Raw genomic sequence first — 16,070 nt, forward strand, 5'->3', positions numbered from 1 at the left:
GGATGTAGCTCACACTCGTGCATTTGGTGGCTGTGTCTGCTGAGCAGATCCGCTATCTGGTTGTCCTTGCCCGGGAGGTGTTCCGCCATGAGGAACATGTTCCTCTGAATGGCCCACTTCCACATGCTCTGAGCCAGATGAGACAACTGTGGAGAGTGTGTTCCTCCCTGCTTCTGTATGTAGTACATGGCAGTCATGTTGTCCGTCCGGATCAACACGACTTTGTTGCACAAGTGTACTTTGAATGCCTTCATTGCCAGGAAGATTGCCATCAGTTCCAGAAGGTTGATGTGCATCTTCTTTTGCTGTATTGTTCATAGTCCCTGCACTGTGTAATTGAGTACATGAGCTCCCCATCCCTGGAGAGACGCGTCCGCTGTCAGTATGATTTGTGGAACAGGCTCTTGGAACGGTCGGCCCTTGCAAAGGTTTTGTGGATTCCACCAATGCAGAGAGTTGTATGCCCGACCGCTCACCAACACTAGGTCGTTTAACTGTCCTTGAGTCTGATTCCATTGACGTGCCAAGCACTCCTGAAGCGGGCGCATATGTAGTCTCGCGTGCGGGACTATGAAGATGCAGGAGGCCATCATGCCTATCAACTGCATGAACGCTCGCGCTGGAAGGGAGTGTTGAGGTTTGAACTTTTTTTTATCAGCAGTTGCATGCTGTTGCTCCTCACCAAGTTTGGCTGGGCTTTGGCTGCCAGAGTGTCTATGGTCGCGCCCAGGTACTGCCGTACGTGGGCGGGTTGAAGATGTGACTTTGGATAATTTAGTGAGAATCCCAGACTGTGAAGAAGGTGAATGGTGTGGGATATGTGGCTGGCACACTGCTGGGCTGACTTTGCCTGAACAAGCCAGTCGTCCAGGTAAGGCAAGACGTGAATGTGCTGTCTTCTTAAGTGTGCAGCCACTGTCGCTAGGCATTTGGTAAAGACTCTGTGCGCCGTCGTTACTCGAAAGGGAGTACTTTGAACTGATAATGCTGATCCTGAAGAGTGAACCTGAGATATTTTTTGTGTGATGGGTGTATGGGTATGTGGAAATACGCATCCTTCAAATCCAGTGTTGCTAGGAAGTCTCCCTGACTGAGTAACGGTAGAACCTGCTGGAGGGTGAGCATATGAAAATGCTCTGACAGAATGTATTGGTTGAGAGGTCTCAGGTCCAGTATAGGTCTGAGAGACCCGTCCTTTTTTGGGATCAAGAAGTACAGAGAGTACACTCCTGACCCTTGTTGGTCTACGGGCACGATTTCTATGGCTCCTTTCTGCAGCATACTTAGTACTTCCTGCTGCAATAATGCCAAGTGCTCTGCGGACATAGGACGGTGTCTTGGCGGTATGTTGGGTGGATTGGATGTTAATTCCAGACAATATCCGGATTGGACAATTTCTCTGACCCACCTGTCTGTGGTGATGGATCTCCAGACTGGCAGGAACTGTTGGAGTCTCCTCCCGACCGGTGTTATGTGGTCGGGGGGCAGTGACAAGACGTCACTGTTTGTTATTGGCGGAGGACCTGGTGTTGTTGTGGCCTCGTCCTCTGCCTTTGGTGCTGGATCCACGATATCCACCCCTATTGTTTTTATTATAGGTACTCTGGGTACCTCCTTTATTGTACTGCTGCTGGGACCCCTGACCTCTAGCTGCTCCTCTATTCCCGGGGCGACGAAAGGAGCCACTCCGAAACTGCTGCGACTGTAGAGCTCCCATTGATTTCGCAGTTTGTGTCCTTTTTAATCTTTTCTAGGGTAGTGTCAACCTCGGGGCCAAATAAAAAGTCTGGGTTAACTGGTTGATTTAAGATATTGTTTTGAATTTCAGGTTTGAAACCTGATATTCTCAACCATGCGTGCCTCCGTAACATCACACTAGTGTTGATTGCCCTCGCTGCAGTGTCCGCTGCATCTAGTGCGCATTTGATGGATGCATTTGTAATGAGTTGTCCCTCTCTGATGAGGAGCTCCGCTCCATCTTTGTATTCATCTGGTAGGTGTTCTAGCAGTGTTTCTAGGGTATCGTAGTGTGACCTGTCGTATCTGGCCAAGAGTGCCCGAGTGTTGGCAATGCGCCAGATGTTTGCTGCTTGTGCTGCTATCCTTTTCCCTGATGTTTCTAACACTTTGGACTCCTTGTCCGGAGGTGGAGCATCCCCGGTAGTTTGTGAGTTAGCTCTCTTGCGAGCATTCGACACTACCATGGAGTCCAACGGCAATTGACCCTTAATGTACATGGGGTCTCCTGGGGCAGGTTTGTATTTTTTCTCTATTCTCGGGTTCAATACCCGTGCTCTGGTTGTCTCCTTAAAGATGTCCTTCGCATGTTTAATAACCCCTTTTAACATTGGTAGAGTCTTGACCGTTTTTTCCGATGTTGAGAACGTGTCCACCAAGAAATCCTCCTCCACAGAGTCAGAATGAAGTTCCACTCCGTGATTGGCAGCCGCTCTTTCAATGAGTGCGTTAAAAGCAGCAGTATCTTCAGTGGGAGATGGTTTTATATTATAAACATGAGTGTCAGGAGCATCTTGTGAGTCTCCTGGGTCATTAGGGTCTCCCCATGCCTGATCCTGGTCTTGCCGTTGGTCATCAGGGTCAGTATCCACAGGATAAGTTGTATCCTCAGTATAGTCCTCTCCTGCATCTGTCTCCGAGTGTGTGGGAGAAAAGGATGGTGGGTCCTGATCATATGTGTGGTAATGTTCTACCAGCACTGGTGTCGAACCGGAATCCAGTTTCCTTTTGAGTGGAATTTTGTATGAGTCCAAAGGCTTCTCCGTTATAATTCTCCGCTTGCGGAACAATCTACCAGTGTCAACGTCGATAAACTGGTCCCGTGAGTCTTCGATATCAGTTCTTTCTGTGGACACTGTTCTTGGTTGTTCGATACTTTTCCGAAGTTCGAACATCTTAGGTGCCCCCGGTGGTGGCAATCCAAACTTGATCGGTGCCGGCGCCGAGTGAGTCTTGGCGGCCTTGTTCGGTTCGGGACCCGTTTTCGGTTCGAGAGTGACCCGGTCCCTGATGCGCTTCAGGGACTCCGACACCTGTTGTAACGTGAATGCCGACGGTGCTTTTGATCCGACAGGCTCTTTGGAAGCAGGCCTCGACGCGGTCTCCGGTGTATTGCCAGTCTTCGGTCCGAAGTTTGGGATCGACGCCTTGCCGATCCGGAATTTTGGCAGTCTGAGCACTCCTCTGTGTTGATGTAGTCGGATCGACCGCCTTGACCTTGGTCGATGGTGCTCCGACCTTCGGTGCCATAGGCCTCTCTTCGTTTGTTCGGCTCCGTTGACGACCTTTTGTGTCGACGGATTGGAAGGTTTCGACGCCTTCGATCCGACCTGAACCAGTTGCGGTTTCCATTTGACCGGTGCAGGTTTTGGTTTCGATTTCACGGAATCGACTCCAGTCTTTTTTGATCATTCTGGCTCTTTTGAAATGTTCGAAACCGGGCCTTTAGGCGGGGCTGTAGAACGATCCGACCGATCTTGGGTAATGCCCGCAGGCGATCCCTCGACCTGAGCCTTATCAAGACTATCTGTCACGGCCTCCGCATCGACGGGTTGGCCTAGCTCATCGGCTGAGCTATCTTCCTCGGCCCCAAGGGCCTCCTCGTCGTCTCCTACCTCGTCGACGACGTCTTCTTACTCTAGGATCTCCTCATCATCGTCGTCGTATTGAGATTCCTGCTCCGAAGCAGGGCTCGAGTCTACCTCTTCGACGCTCTCGACTTCTTCATCCTCGGTGCCGAATATGTTAACCGGGGTAGGCGCCGATTGTTTGGCCTCCAATCTAGCCGCTCGTCTATTCCGAAGGGTCTTCTTTGACCGGAACCGGGCGCAGGCCATACACCTGGACTCATCATGATCCGGTGATAAACATTTGTTGCACACCGGATGGACATCGATGTGTGGATATTTAGCGTGACATAGAGGACATCTCTTGAAGGGAGTCCTCGATTCCATCTTCGAACGTCGATCGCTGGTCTGACCGAAACTCGGTCCGAGAAGGTGAATAAGTTTGAGTAACAAGTCTAAGAAGGTATCGATACCGAACGCAAACAATACCGTCGGCCTTAAATAAAGTTTTCCTAACTTGAGCTAAGATAAGCACATCCGAACCCAATGGCGGAAAAAAACAATCTGAGGATGGAGAGGATGCCCATGCGCACTGTAGTCCAGGGGAGGAGCCACCTATCTCGTGATACTTCGAAGACTCTTCCAGGACAACAATGTGCAATCATCCGGACCCAACACTAGGCGGCGATCTATGCACAGATATGAATTCAGCAGCCCACATGCCTCGAACAGCTGGAGATATAAGCTGGCAGTACATGCGGGATTCACTTCCGGTTCTAGAGGCACAGGCATCCTAATTCGTAAACACCTGGCACTATGTGTACACGAACATGAGCCGACCCCCTGGGGAAATTTGCGGTTCTAGAGACTAGCTGGGAGGGGAAAGACGTAAATGTAGTCTCGGTCTATGCCCCGCCTCCACTCAGTAGATCAGTATTGGCAGACTTAGGGGAGATCATTCTCAATTTGCCGTTCAGGTCTCTGATCCTTGGAGGTGATCTCAAAGAGGCACTAGATGAGACTATGGATTGTCTGCCAACCCAACACCTGAATAGGACCACTTCACCCGTATCAGAATTCATCAACGCCATGGGTCTGGTAGACATCTGGAGACACTTTAATCCACGCACTTAGAGCTTCACATTCTTCTCGAATGCCCACAATAGCCTCTCTCGAATTGATTAACCCACTCAGCAGAAATTGGCCAGTTTAGGGAACCGCGTTGTCTCTCACGAGGCATTTCAGACCATTCCCCAGTCTGGGCCGTATTCACTCTCAATCACCATCGACATAAAACCGCAAGAACATTGAATCTCTGGCTCCTTAAAGTCCCGGACATAAAGAGAATCTCATAAAACAGTCAGATAACTATGGAAAAAAAAACGAGGGCTCAGTAGACTCCGCGCAAATACTCTGGGAGGCCTACAAGACAGTTGTTCGGGGACAGCCTTTGGCGCTCAAGGTAGGCCATATCAAGAACTAAATAGAAAAAGTATAACCGCTTGAGGCGGAGCTTTGTAATAGTGAAACAGAGTATACACGGACCCCAAACACGCCTATTAAACACAATTTACATATCAAACAACTTGACCTTCGTTGGAGAAATGGCCAGGGCTAAACATATGGCCATTCATCATAAAATATATGAATTCGGGGACAGGGTGGGCAAATTGCTGGCCTGGTTTGAGAAAAGGGAACAGGCCGAACGCTGGGTCCCTCAAATAAGTATTAGTGATACCCATAATCTTACCAACCCGCAAGAGATTGGAGAATCGTTTGCCGATTACTTTAAACAAATTTATACCTCACAAGCGACAACTACAGCGGAGAACTTGCGTCAACTGCTGGCAGATATACCTCTGCCCGCCCTGTCCCCTAGCGACAAAATGGCGCTGGAGGGAGAGATTACTAATGAAGAAATTTCTTTCAATATTTTAAAGTCTTTATCATGTTATTATATTTTGTTTGTTGTGTAATTTGTATCCCAAACATCTTGAAGGTTCTGCATGCTTAGGGAGGAGCCAGATTACTGGCTCAGGCTTGGCTCGACTGCAGAGCCACTTTTAAGACATGGACAATTTCCCAGGGCCCAACATTCCAGGGGGCCAGCCCCTACCTGCCCTCCACAAGCACTATAAATACACCTTTGCATCTGCAAAGTGTGTTGGTGCTGCTTATTCAACCCCTTGACAGTGCCTCTTCTGTCTCTGGCCTCTCTGCTGAGACTACTTTCAAGGTATGCAATACTTTCCAGTTCTCATGGAGGGCCTATATGATTTTAGGAATTGTCCGGCCTTGTTCTTCTCTTTCTTATTTATCTGGTTCTTAGTAATGACCCTTTGAATCAGTTGCTGCGGATCTTGACTTCATCCTGCTCTTTAAATTCTCTCTCTGGTGGTCGGGCTCCCAAACCGGAGATAAAAATAGAGTCCCTGACGCACACTCTAATGCAGTTGAGCCTTCTCGGTGCCATGAGACTACAGACAAGTTGTAGGTGTCTCACATCCTGGCATTTGGTGTGAAACTGTCACCCACACCATCTGCTCTGCCTTTTTTTTTTACGTTTGAAGACTAGTGGAGGGTCAGGTGACCCAGATGTGTTCAATTTGCCTAAATAGCAAAAGGTAAAAAAAGTAACGCCTTAATATTTCCCAAATTGTTTGCCATGTGTATTGAAAGGTTTGTAAACACAAGCTAAATGTTGCAGTTGCTTTCTCTCCCAGACAGCTTGGGTATATTTGGGTAGGAGTGATGCCCTTGACACCGTGCTCAAGGGTATCAATTTACTATTGAACACCGACAATGCGCCATCTGAATATAGCATACCTAGAGGCAACCTCATACACAGCACAGTGGATAAGTGGTGCAATATAAAAATAGTAAATAAATGCATAGATAAACCAGTGGGGTTTGTCCGCTCCTGTTTTCGTCCTGAATTTTTAATCTTCGTCCTGAATTTTTTTCCTGTCCTGAATTTGCCTCCATGTCAGGTGGTCACCCTAGATGGAACTATTACTCAGGAACGATCATCAACCAACATCCCCCAATACCGCCAGAGAGGACCACGCATGTCCCAGTTTTACAGACCCAATAGAAACAGTCTCTTCCTTCAGTTGGGCGGGCCCCACTGTCGCACGGGGCGTAAGGGGGAGGCACAACATCCCCTATCATGTCTCAGCATCCCCAATCTGGAGGCCTCTAGAACTCACACCCCCACACACCCAGCGAGGTCCCCACCTCCTCAGGGTCTGCCAGAAATCATCAGCCAGCGCTCTCCATAGGGTCAAGAGTAAGCAAGGATGCCATTCCTCTTCAGCTTTCCTTGCGTGCTCCACCACTGGTGCTTCAAAGATCTGATGAAGGTGTGCGGAGCTGCCCCAGACTTAATGGCAGAACAAACTCTCTGCTCTGCATACTGTCTTCACCCCAAAGGGCAGGGTCGTGTTCACGTTACAGGACGCAGGCTGGGAGGAGGCTACGGAGTGGAACTCGCGTGAATACTAGGCAGCACTTTGTTGCCCGAGTCCTAGTATTCTCCTTGTGACCCCCAGAAGGTGGTCCTTCTTCCCCCTCAAAGGGCGCTACACCGTCCTTCAAGACGTGCCCCAGGCTCAGCTCCGCCAGGCCAACCGTGCTCCACTAGCTGGTCCTACACCCTCCCAGGTTCAGCATTGCTATGCCATTGTTCACTTCACTAAAAGGTTCACACGACTCCGTGGAGGCTTATTTATGCCACTCTTTCCCTTGTCGAAGCGCTAGATGGTGAATGATTCAGGGGGCTCTATGTGGCAGCTATGATGGTGGCCTAGCAACACTGCCTGAAAAGTTTAGTTTTGAGCTTAATATGCACTTCCCAGCTTCCATAATCAAATCATAACAATAACATCCTAGCTATCATACCCAAAGGACTTAAATGTTTTAGAGGTTTAAAATAGGAGTAATATATAACGTTTGGTGGAAAGGAAACAATTGTCTTCTCAACAGTGATCAACACAAGCAGTAAGAACATTTCACTGAGGCTTGCACACTTTGAAGCAACTGCAAGAGTCACAGCATTGTTGCAGAAAGTCCAGAAATGCCTGCAGTGATGAGCTAAACAGTGGATGATGGGATGAACCTATATGCTTCAGCTTAATGTTTGAGGGTCAGTACTACTAGGCTTGCGGACGTCTGAAGCTTTCAGTAGGACATATGATAAGGTGGTACCTGTAAAAATGCATTACTATCGAGCTTATTCTACTCTAGCTGCCCGTGAGGACTGACGAATGAGTCCTTAAAAGTGAGTGAGAAAATGACGCCATATCGCAAGTGACTCCTCATCAGCTCAGCGAAAATCTGTTGGTCTTGCTTTATGGCTAAACCAGGTGGTAGGATCTGCATGAGACCGAAGGAGAGTCACCTCAAAACGGTTACTTTCTACAGTTGCAAGTCACGTCTTGAGTAGTGCTTAAAGTATAATGCAACATATATGCACCAGTTACTTGGATTGGGCATCAAATCACCAATGGAAAATCTAAGCTTCCCTAACTCGAAATTTACCTTTATTTAGACTTGTATGGAAGAAAAGTAAGGGGGGGGGGGCATAAAAAATGTAAAACATCCTCCTTTTAACTAACCCTGGCTCCCTTCCACAAATGCTGCTGGCACATCCATTAGGTGCCCCATGCCTCTATGACTCTGAATGAGGAAGACCTGTGCTTGCCTCATAGCCATATATGCAGTCCTCGACGGCTCTGGAGAAAATGAGAAGAAAATGACAGATGCCCAGGTTAAAGAGATAGATGGATTCGTGGCTAAGCCAAAGTAGTCAAATCAGCTGCAGAGATGATAGAGACGCGAACCGAAAAACAGGGCCTAACTAATGCAGGCCACGAGAAAGCGAAAGGCAATACAACCTATTGCTAGGGAGTGGGCCAGTTAGCAAAAGTAGGGATTACCTTTCATGAAAGTACTCAACAAAAACAGTAACTAACAAAAGGCACTATGATGGCAGACTTCTGAAAATCTACTGTACAATCAACATAGCAGAGCCACTTCAGGTTCCTGAAATATTTCAAAACTGTTTTACACACAAAAGTACAAGTAATTGCATTTTCTTGCTTGAACGCCAAATTAATAGTGGTGGTATTCTCTCACTTCTTATTACTTATCCTGTTTCCGATTCATCGTATATAAGAAAAAAGTTGCTACTTGTAACAGTATGTTTGAACTCAAAACATACTGTGCATTATTATGCCACCTAGTGGTTGGATGTAAATGAAAATCTTTAAAGCAAAGTCTTTCTTTTCTGTGTGTCGAACATAGGTACAGTCTGTGTGATCATGGCGGCAACTGTATTATATTGCAACATTTATATAGCGCTTACTACTCTATGTGGGGCGTTGAAGAAATTTCTTACATGGGTAGTACACTACACTGTGTAGTGTTTGAAGGATGTCCTCGTTTTGATCGTTTGTGGTATGTGTTTCCATGTTGTGCGTGATTACCACCGTGGTGAGGATATCGTGTTATGGGATGCAATGTAATGGATGAAGAAGTCTGAAAGGCAGGCGCGCAGTTTCTGGTTGTCAGTAAGCTGGCAGCTTTGACCAGGATTGCAGGTCTCTTTATGACTTTTTTTATTTTCATTGTCCACTGAGCGGGTTTATTGACTAGGTTGTTTATTCTAAGATATTTTGCTTCAAGTTTATGGCCCAGAGCAAGCACAGGCTGGAAGGAGATATGGATCAGAGATCTGCTGGGATGGACTTTTACTATCATCCCATGTCTGTAAGATCACAATTTCCACCAGATTCAGAGGTCTTTTTCCCCCACTGACGGTAGTGAGTGTGGGTTTTTTTTTGCTTGCTAATAACTTTAGCACCGTTTGACGAACCTTCCTAAAATTTTCCAAACAAAAACTTCATCCACCTCAGCTCCTTCCTTGAAATTGTCGGGGTGATCCGTCAAGAGGGACAAAGAAAAGGGGGGGGATGGGGGTTCCCCAAAGACATTTTCCATAGGAAAATTAGACACACCTACAGCCAAAACACCTGAGTGGAATTACACAAAATCTTGGTGCAGAAGGTGTGGTATTTGTGATTTGGTGTCAATCAGTTCAGTAGTTCTTGAAAATTTAAGGTTTAAAATGTATTTATTGCGCAGAAGAACATCTGTGGATCCCACAAATTTAAAGATAGGATCTAATTGGCTGCCACCACATCAACTAAGATGTAGCAGCAGCCATTTTAGGAATCAGAGGAACAGTCTCCTGTTCCAAAACAGTGAAACCCTGCCCCCAAGGCCGGGTGGGGAGTGTCCAAGAGGGGCCAAAATTGTTTTCCCCCCCGCTATTGTGGATCCAACGTGACATTATAGTTAAGTGACAATAATAGTTTCAACAACATTTTAAACTACAAAACCCCACTGAAAATCACTAGTTCTGGTTAACTGAATTAACAGGTACTTGAGCCCTCGCCATCCACTGCTTATACCCTCACATTGTATATCACTAAACACACATTTATGACATCATTGTTAACATCGCCTGATTTAGATCTTGGCAGACGGTTACTCAGTCACAACGGTGACTGATATCCCATCCGCCGAAATATAAATTCCATTATATCCTATTGGATTTATATTTCGGCAGACGGGATATCTTAGACTGGTGCATGAGGGTGGAAGAGTTTGTATAGAAGTCAGAGGGATGCTCTCTGAAATGTAGGAAATTTGGGAATCTTGGAAGAACTGACAAAACTGTTTAGTGGCAGCCTTAGGCCGGGGACGACTTGAGAAGTACAGAAGAGGGCACAGAACTGTGCCACATAGGCCCATTGGCAAGGGGCCAGAAGACTGATAATGCAATCGATGGACATAAGTGGACATGCCTAGAAAGCGTGACAAGCAGCGGTGGCCGCCACAGGTAAATGCAGGGGGAGGGACCACAGATGACTGAATAGGTATAATTAAATAAATTAAAAAATACCTATTGCGTCGTCTGTCGGCTTCCCCCCCTGCTGCACCCTGCTCCGCCCCACGGCGTTTACCTGTTCCGGACGCAGCTGGTGCCAAGAGACAAAGTAGTGCAAATAGCCCACTTTTGTCTCAATATTATTCCCAGTAACAGGGGCTGGGGATCTCTCTAGCCGTCTGGTTGTATATGCCATTGAGCCGTTGTCTGGTAGGGGAAGTTTCTCTAGAAGGAGGGGAGTTGTGAGGGGTAGAGGTTACCTGTTCTGGTTGGGGTTAACAGCCCAATTGTGGGTGACAGTGTAGAGTTGAATTGAAAAAAAAAAACGTTTATTAAAAAAAAATTAAATAATCACTTCATGCTTCAGGCCACCATCTTGAGGTCAGGCGGTGCTTGGGACAATTTATTTTTAAACAGTTTCACTGCCAATGTAAAGTCAGGCGGTTGTTAGAATAGCTGCATTGCCTGCATTGTTAACAGCCATAATTAAGTCAAGTGACATTCACATTGTCATTGGCTCATTACGTTGTTTACCAAGCATTCTCTCTGCAATACTTGAGTTTTTACACCATACTTTGTGAATGATGGGTACATTTCCACTTTAAATTTGTGGAATCATGATTGATACCTAGTAAAGAGATAAGATTTTCTTAAGTACAGTTTATAACCATCATCTATTTAGTTTCAAGGAAGGTAAATCTCTTCCCCAAACCATTTTTATCAGTGCTGATTAGCAGCCACTAAAACGGTCACGATTTATCTTAATGTTGACGGATTTACTAATAAAAAGAAAACAAGTTTTACTAGTACACAACTTGGGCCCAGAAGGCAGGCTTTTTTAAAAAACAACTACTGATTTCAGCGATAATACTTTTTTCACCGGGAAGAAGCTGGGGAACCAGCACAATATTGTTTAAGAGTATGCTACTAATATATAAACACTTCCTAAATGGTTTTCGCCAAGTAGGAATGTGGTACCAGAAGCAAACAAATTATTACAAAAATCTAAACAATCAGGGTAATCGACTGACCATTTTGTCTCTGCTTTGAGAACAATCGCCTCACCTGTAATTACCGTGACATGCCCAATGAAATTATCGGCGACAAGTTAATTCAAATAACATCCAACAGGAAAACTTTACAACATTTGCTTTCTTCTGACAATCCAGATCTGGAGACATGGTTCACCTTTATCAAGACAATTAACCAAGTGTGTTTTAAATGCTTCAAGAAGGGTCACTTATGAGGGTTTGTAGCATGTCAAGCAAATCTGTGATAGCTAACAGAGGAGGATAACAACAGTGCAGATGCTAGTAATGTCGTACTCAGGTTTTGGGTTACAAGATAATGTTAATGTCACTGAGTGAAACATTGACATGAGTTTTCAGTGCAACATTAGGAGGAAACATCCAACCTGTAACATGCGTCTTAATGATATTATGGTCGAGGTAATGCCGGATTCTGGGAACGTCATTTACGATCATAAGGTTAGAGGTGTTCAAGAAATTCCAACCTCTTAAACTAAGATCTTCTAGTGTAAGGATTTCTGCATATGGATGGGCAAAAATTGAGGTTGAAGGAGAATTTGATGGCAACTTGAATTGGAGAACATACGACCATGATGGATTTTATGGCCCAGATTTACCAGGGTGGAATGAATGAGGGGAATTGGATATACTTTGTGATCCTAAGCATTCAGATTTGGGTTACTTCTAAATCACATTTACTCAATGTCAGGTGTAAAAATGTTATGAGTGTCCTGCAAAGGAAAGTGGATCAACATTTTCCTGAACTCTAACAAAAAGCTAGGCAAGTTGCTGGGATTTCAGCACAAATATGTGCTGAAAAACAATGGCAAACCTGCAGTTCACAAAGTTCCCAAAGTGCTGCTGTGCCGGATGGGTGAATTACAGAATTAACTCAACAGCTTGTTCATCTTGATATTATAAAACCTACCGAAGTTTATGAATGGTTGTCTCCTATCGTCCTGGTTCACAAAGTTAACCAAACTGAGGGTGTGTGAAGATTTTACGTGATTTGGGTAGACCAGAAGCCCATACCCAATATTAAAGAGATGCTCTGTACTTTGAAGGAGGGTTATTGTATTTACAAGTCTTAATGTCTGCGGCTTATCACCAGATAATGCGATCAGCGGATTCTAAACACCTCACTTCATTATTACCCCTGTTGGGGCATTTTGTTACAAATGCATGCTTGTTGGCCTTATGTCAGTGTCCTCAGTTTTTTCAAAGGCTCATGAAATAAATATCCCAGGATCACAAAGGGGTTCTATAATTCCACTATGACATCCTGCTGTTTGAGAGCAATGTAAAAACATGACGAGCGGCTCACAAATGTTTTGTCAGCATTGACAGAAAGAAGTTTGACGTGGAGTTCTGACAAATGTATGTTTGAGGAAACTGGAGTGGATTACCTAGGACACCGCAGAAGTGCCAGGGCATTGAACTGAAAATTCTGAAGGCCATCGAGGAAACCCAATGTCCCAAGAATAAGCAGCAGTTAAAAACTTACTTGGGTTTAGCGAAGTAATATTCAAAATTCGTTCCTCACTTTTCTCAAAAGACTAAACCTCTGCGGAACATTCTTAAAAAGGGAAGTACGTATGTTTTCGAGTGAGGAGTGCTAATATACGTAGAGAAAATCAAGTAACATATTGTAGGTGCCCTACCTTTAAAACTATTTGACTTCCATGATCCACTATTATCATCACTGATGCCAGTAATGAGGACCTGGGAGCTGTGCTGTTACAAAAGAGAAAAGGTGGTAGGGAGGATGTGACCGCATTAGCTTCTAGAGCATTAGGTGGGTCCGAGTTGACCTACTTAACTAATAAGAAAGAAACAATCACGTTGTGGTGGGGTGCGAACACTTTAGGACATTCATCTGGGGTGTTCCAGTTGTATTTCGCATGGACCACAAACTTTTGGTGGATTTATTCAGTACAAAAGGAGGTGGTAGAGCAATGCCAGGGGTTTAAAATGGCAAATTCACTTACAGGTATACCACTATCGTGTGGAGTATGTACTTGGTAAGAGGAATGTCATTGCAGATTATCTGCCCAGAATGTCACAAAGCACCTAAAATAAGGGTGTGAATGAGGATGAGGTTGTAGTGTGTTCTGCGCACCAAATGCTGGCAGTGTCTCGTGGTGCAGTTTCTGAACAGGAATGGAGAGACTGCCTTGAATGAGAATGTTTTGTCTCAATTTAGGAGTTGGCAGAGTAGTAGATGGTCAGATGCGAAGAGCGTGGGTACGGATTTGGTAACTACTTGCCGAATTACTTGGGGGGAAAGGGCCTTGGACATGGCCCACAAAGGGCATTTGGGAATATGAGCGATGAAAAAAAAAGGGTCAGAGAATTTTGGTGGCCAGGGGGTCGACAAATCTGTGGAGTGTTCTATGTGTGATTATAACAATTGTTTCCTGAGTGATAAAAGCCAAACCATAAAAACATCACTAGTCGTTCCAGTAAAGTATGACATGTCCTCCTGGTTAAAATTGGGCTTTGACATTGTCCCAAAGTCCCAGGTGTTAATGGACTACATTTCTAAGTGGCCTTGGTCTACAATATTGAGAGGTGAACTGTTCTAGAATTCTTGCTGGGAGTTTTCAGGGTTTGAATAATGGGACGTTGTTTTCTAGTCAGGTGCTAGCAGTCACTTACCTGAGATCTGTGGCTCCTTATAAACACCACTATCCTCATTACTTGAGTATCTTCTTCATTTCACACAAGTTGAATACGTAAACATGTATAGCATGAAGAGAAGACAGACCTGAAATATCCTAGTGCCCAGCTGAATGCCCATCAATTTTCAGTCAACAGCAGAAAACATTCTCCAAAATGGGTGGCTTGTTGATTTCATAACAGTACAATTTATTTTTATTAGCATCTGGACACCAGGGCCAATTTAGAAACCACCCATGCTTAACAATAAAAGGCTGCATTTAAGAGAAAATTTAGTGAAGAGGAAATAGAAATCTTGGTAGTTCAAATCAGAGGTCAAAGTGTTTGAAAATAATTCAATAGTGACAGAAAAAAGTATTTCACTCCACGTTGGATACCAAGAATGAGACTAAGTTTTTATTGACAAAATTAAAATAAGGCACCTACCTTTTACCTCAAATGTTAATCTTGTGGCACCCCATGGCATTTTCTCTTTGGAGCGCATTAACAATTCAGGACGCTCTTTGACTGGTACCTCAGGAGCAGGAAGATACCAATTCTTTCTAAAAGAAAAAACATAGAATTTCCAATGTAAAAACCTGAAAAATACAGCTTTTAACACATAACACAAGACATTTATGGTGTTAGACCTTCAAATGTGCTATACTGTAGTCTAAATGCAGCAGGTGATTCATTGGTTGGATCCCAACAAGATCAGTCCCCATGTTCTAGCTGAAAGAATACAACTGGAAGTTGCAACATAAATCTGACAGCATAAGATGGACAGATGCTACACTGAGGGTGTGCACCTCACTTGTCTTGAAAGAGATCCTGAAATGGTGGGAGGTGCAGTATCCATACTTCTTGGGTAAATCTACCAAAGTAATGCTTCAATATAGGCAGTAAAGCAGTGGACTATCTAAGTGGTGGGATGCTTTTCAGAGGAGAGTGGTTCCTGCTTCATTATACTGCAACGGCCTTCAGTAATCAGATATTTGTCACCACCATCATTAGGGTACAACATAAAAGCTGTTCAGACTTCCTCATATTGTCTAAAACTAAACTGGATGATAACATTTTGAGAGGAACTTAAAGTGGACTAGTGGGTTAACACTTTTAAACAAACCAAAAGGGAGGATAATGCTAGTTTCCAGATGATACAGTACACATTCCTGACCAGCACCTACTTAATCCCATCCCTAATAAAGAATATAAATCCAGCATGTAGCAAAATGTTCCAGTTGTACTGGTTACTCAGCAGAGTTCTTCCACCTAGTTTGCGTGTGTCTAAGTGTAGCAGCTATCGGGGCACAATTGAGAGAAGACTTCGGAGACATGGGGCTGTACTACGGAAGTGCCCCGGGAGCCCAGCTGTGTTAGTGCCCACTCTGCGTGCCCCTGGCATACTTTGGTATTACGGAAGGGGGCGCAGATGCTTGTGCAGCCCCTTCTGTAAAACAGATAGTGCTGGCGCACATAAAGCACCAGAGCTATCACCAGAGAATGTTCCCTAATTTACATGAGGGTGTGGTCCCATGCAAATGAGGGAATCCCTTTGCCTCTGCACCCACACCATATTACAGAGATGGGCGCAGAAGCAAAGAAGCTGGCAGGAGGCGCAATGACAGTGTGCCCCCTGCGCCTCCTGATGGCAGCCCTCTGGAGGGGGTAAAGGAGGTCCTATTGACCCACCAGACACTCACTACACCTGTGTGCAAGGGGATCGATCTCTCCTCTTAAAAGTGAAGGCACAGTGAAACACAGAGCGGCTGCATGAAAGCCGCTCTGTATTAATTTACAGCACTGTCCCCCGGGGCAGCACCAGTTCGTGGAGGGCAGAGCATTCAA

At 45.2% G+C, this 16,070-nt stretch overlaps 1 protein-coding gene across 2 annotated transcripts in view; it reads right to left on the bottom strand.

Annotated features, from left to right (window-relative positions):
- ERMP1 (endoplasmic reticulum metallopeptidase 1) overlaps positions 1-16,070 on the bottom strand; it is a 361,972-nt gene that overhangs the window by 62,862 nt on the left and 283,040 nt on the right. The window contains exon 13 of one of the 2 annotated variants that reach the window (XR_014970592.1): positions 14,677-14,785. Coding sequence is in view for 1 of the 2 variants with exons in the window: in XM_085634130.1 (XP_085490256.1) it covers positions 14,670-14,785 (116 nt within the window). In the remaining variant the exon portion in view is untranslated. Of the gene's footprint in view, positions 1-14,669; positions 14,786-16,070 lie in introns of both variants that reach the window. The other variant, XM_085634130.1, reaches the window with a different exon arrangement.

This window comes from Triturus cristatus, chromosome 2_1, assembly GCF_964204655.1.
Source record: "Triturus cristatus chromosome 2_1, aTriCri1.1, whole genome shotgun sequence".
In the NCBI taxonomy this organism is placed as follows: domain Eukaryota; kingdom Metazoa; phylum Chordata; class Amphibia; order Caudata; family Salamandridae; genus Triturus; species Triturus cristatus.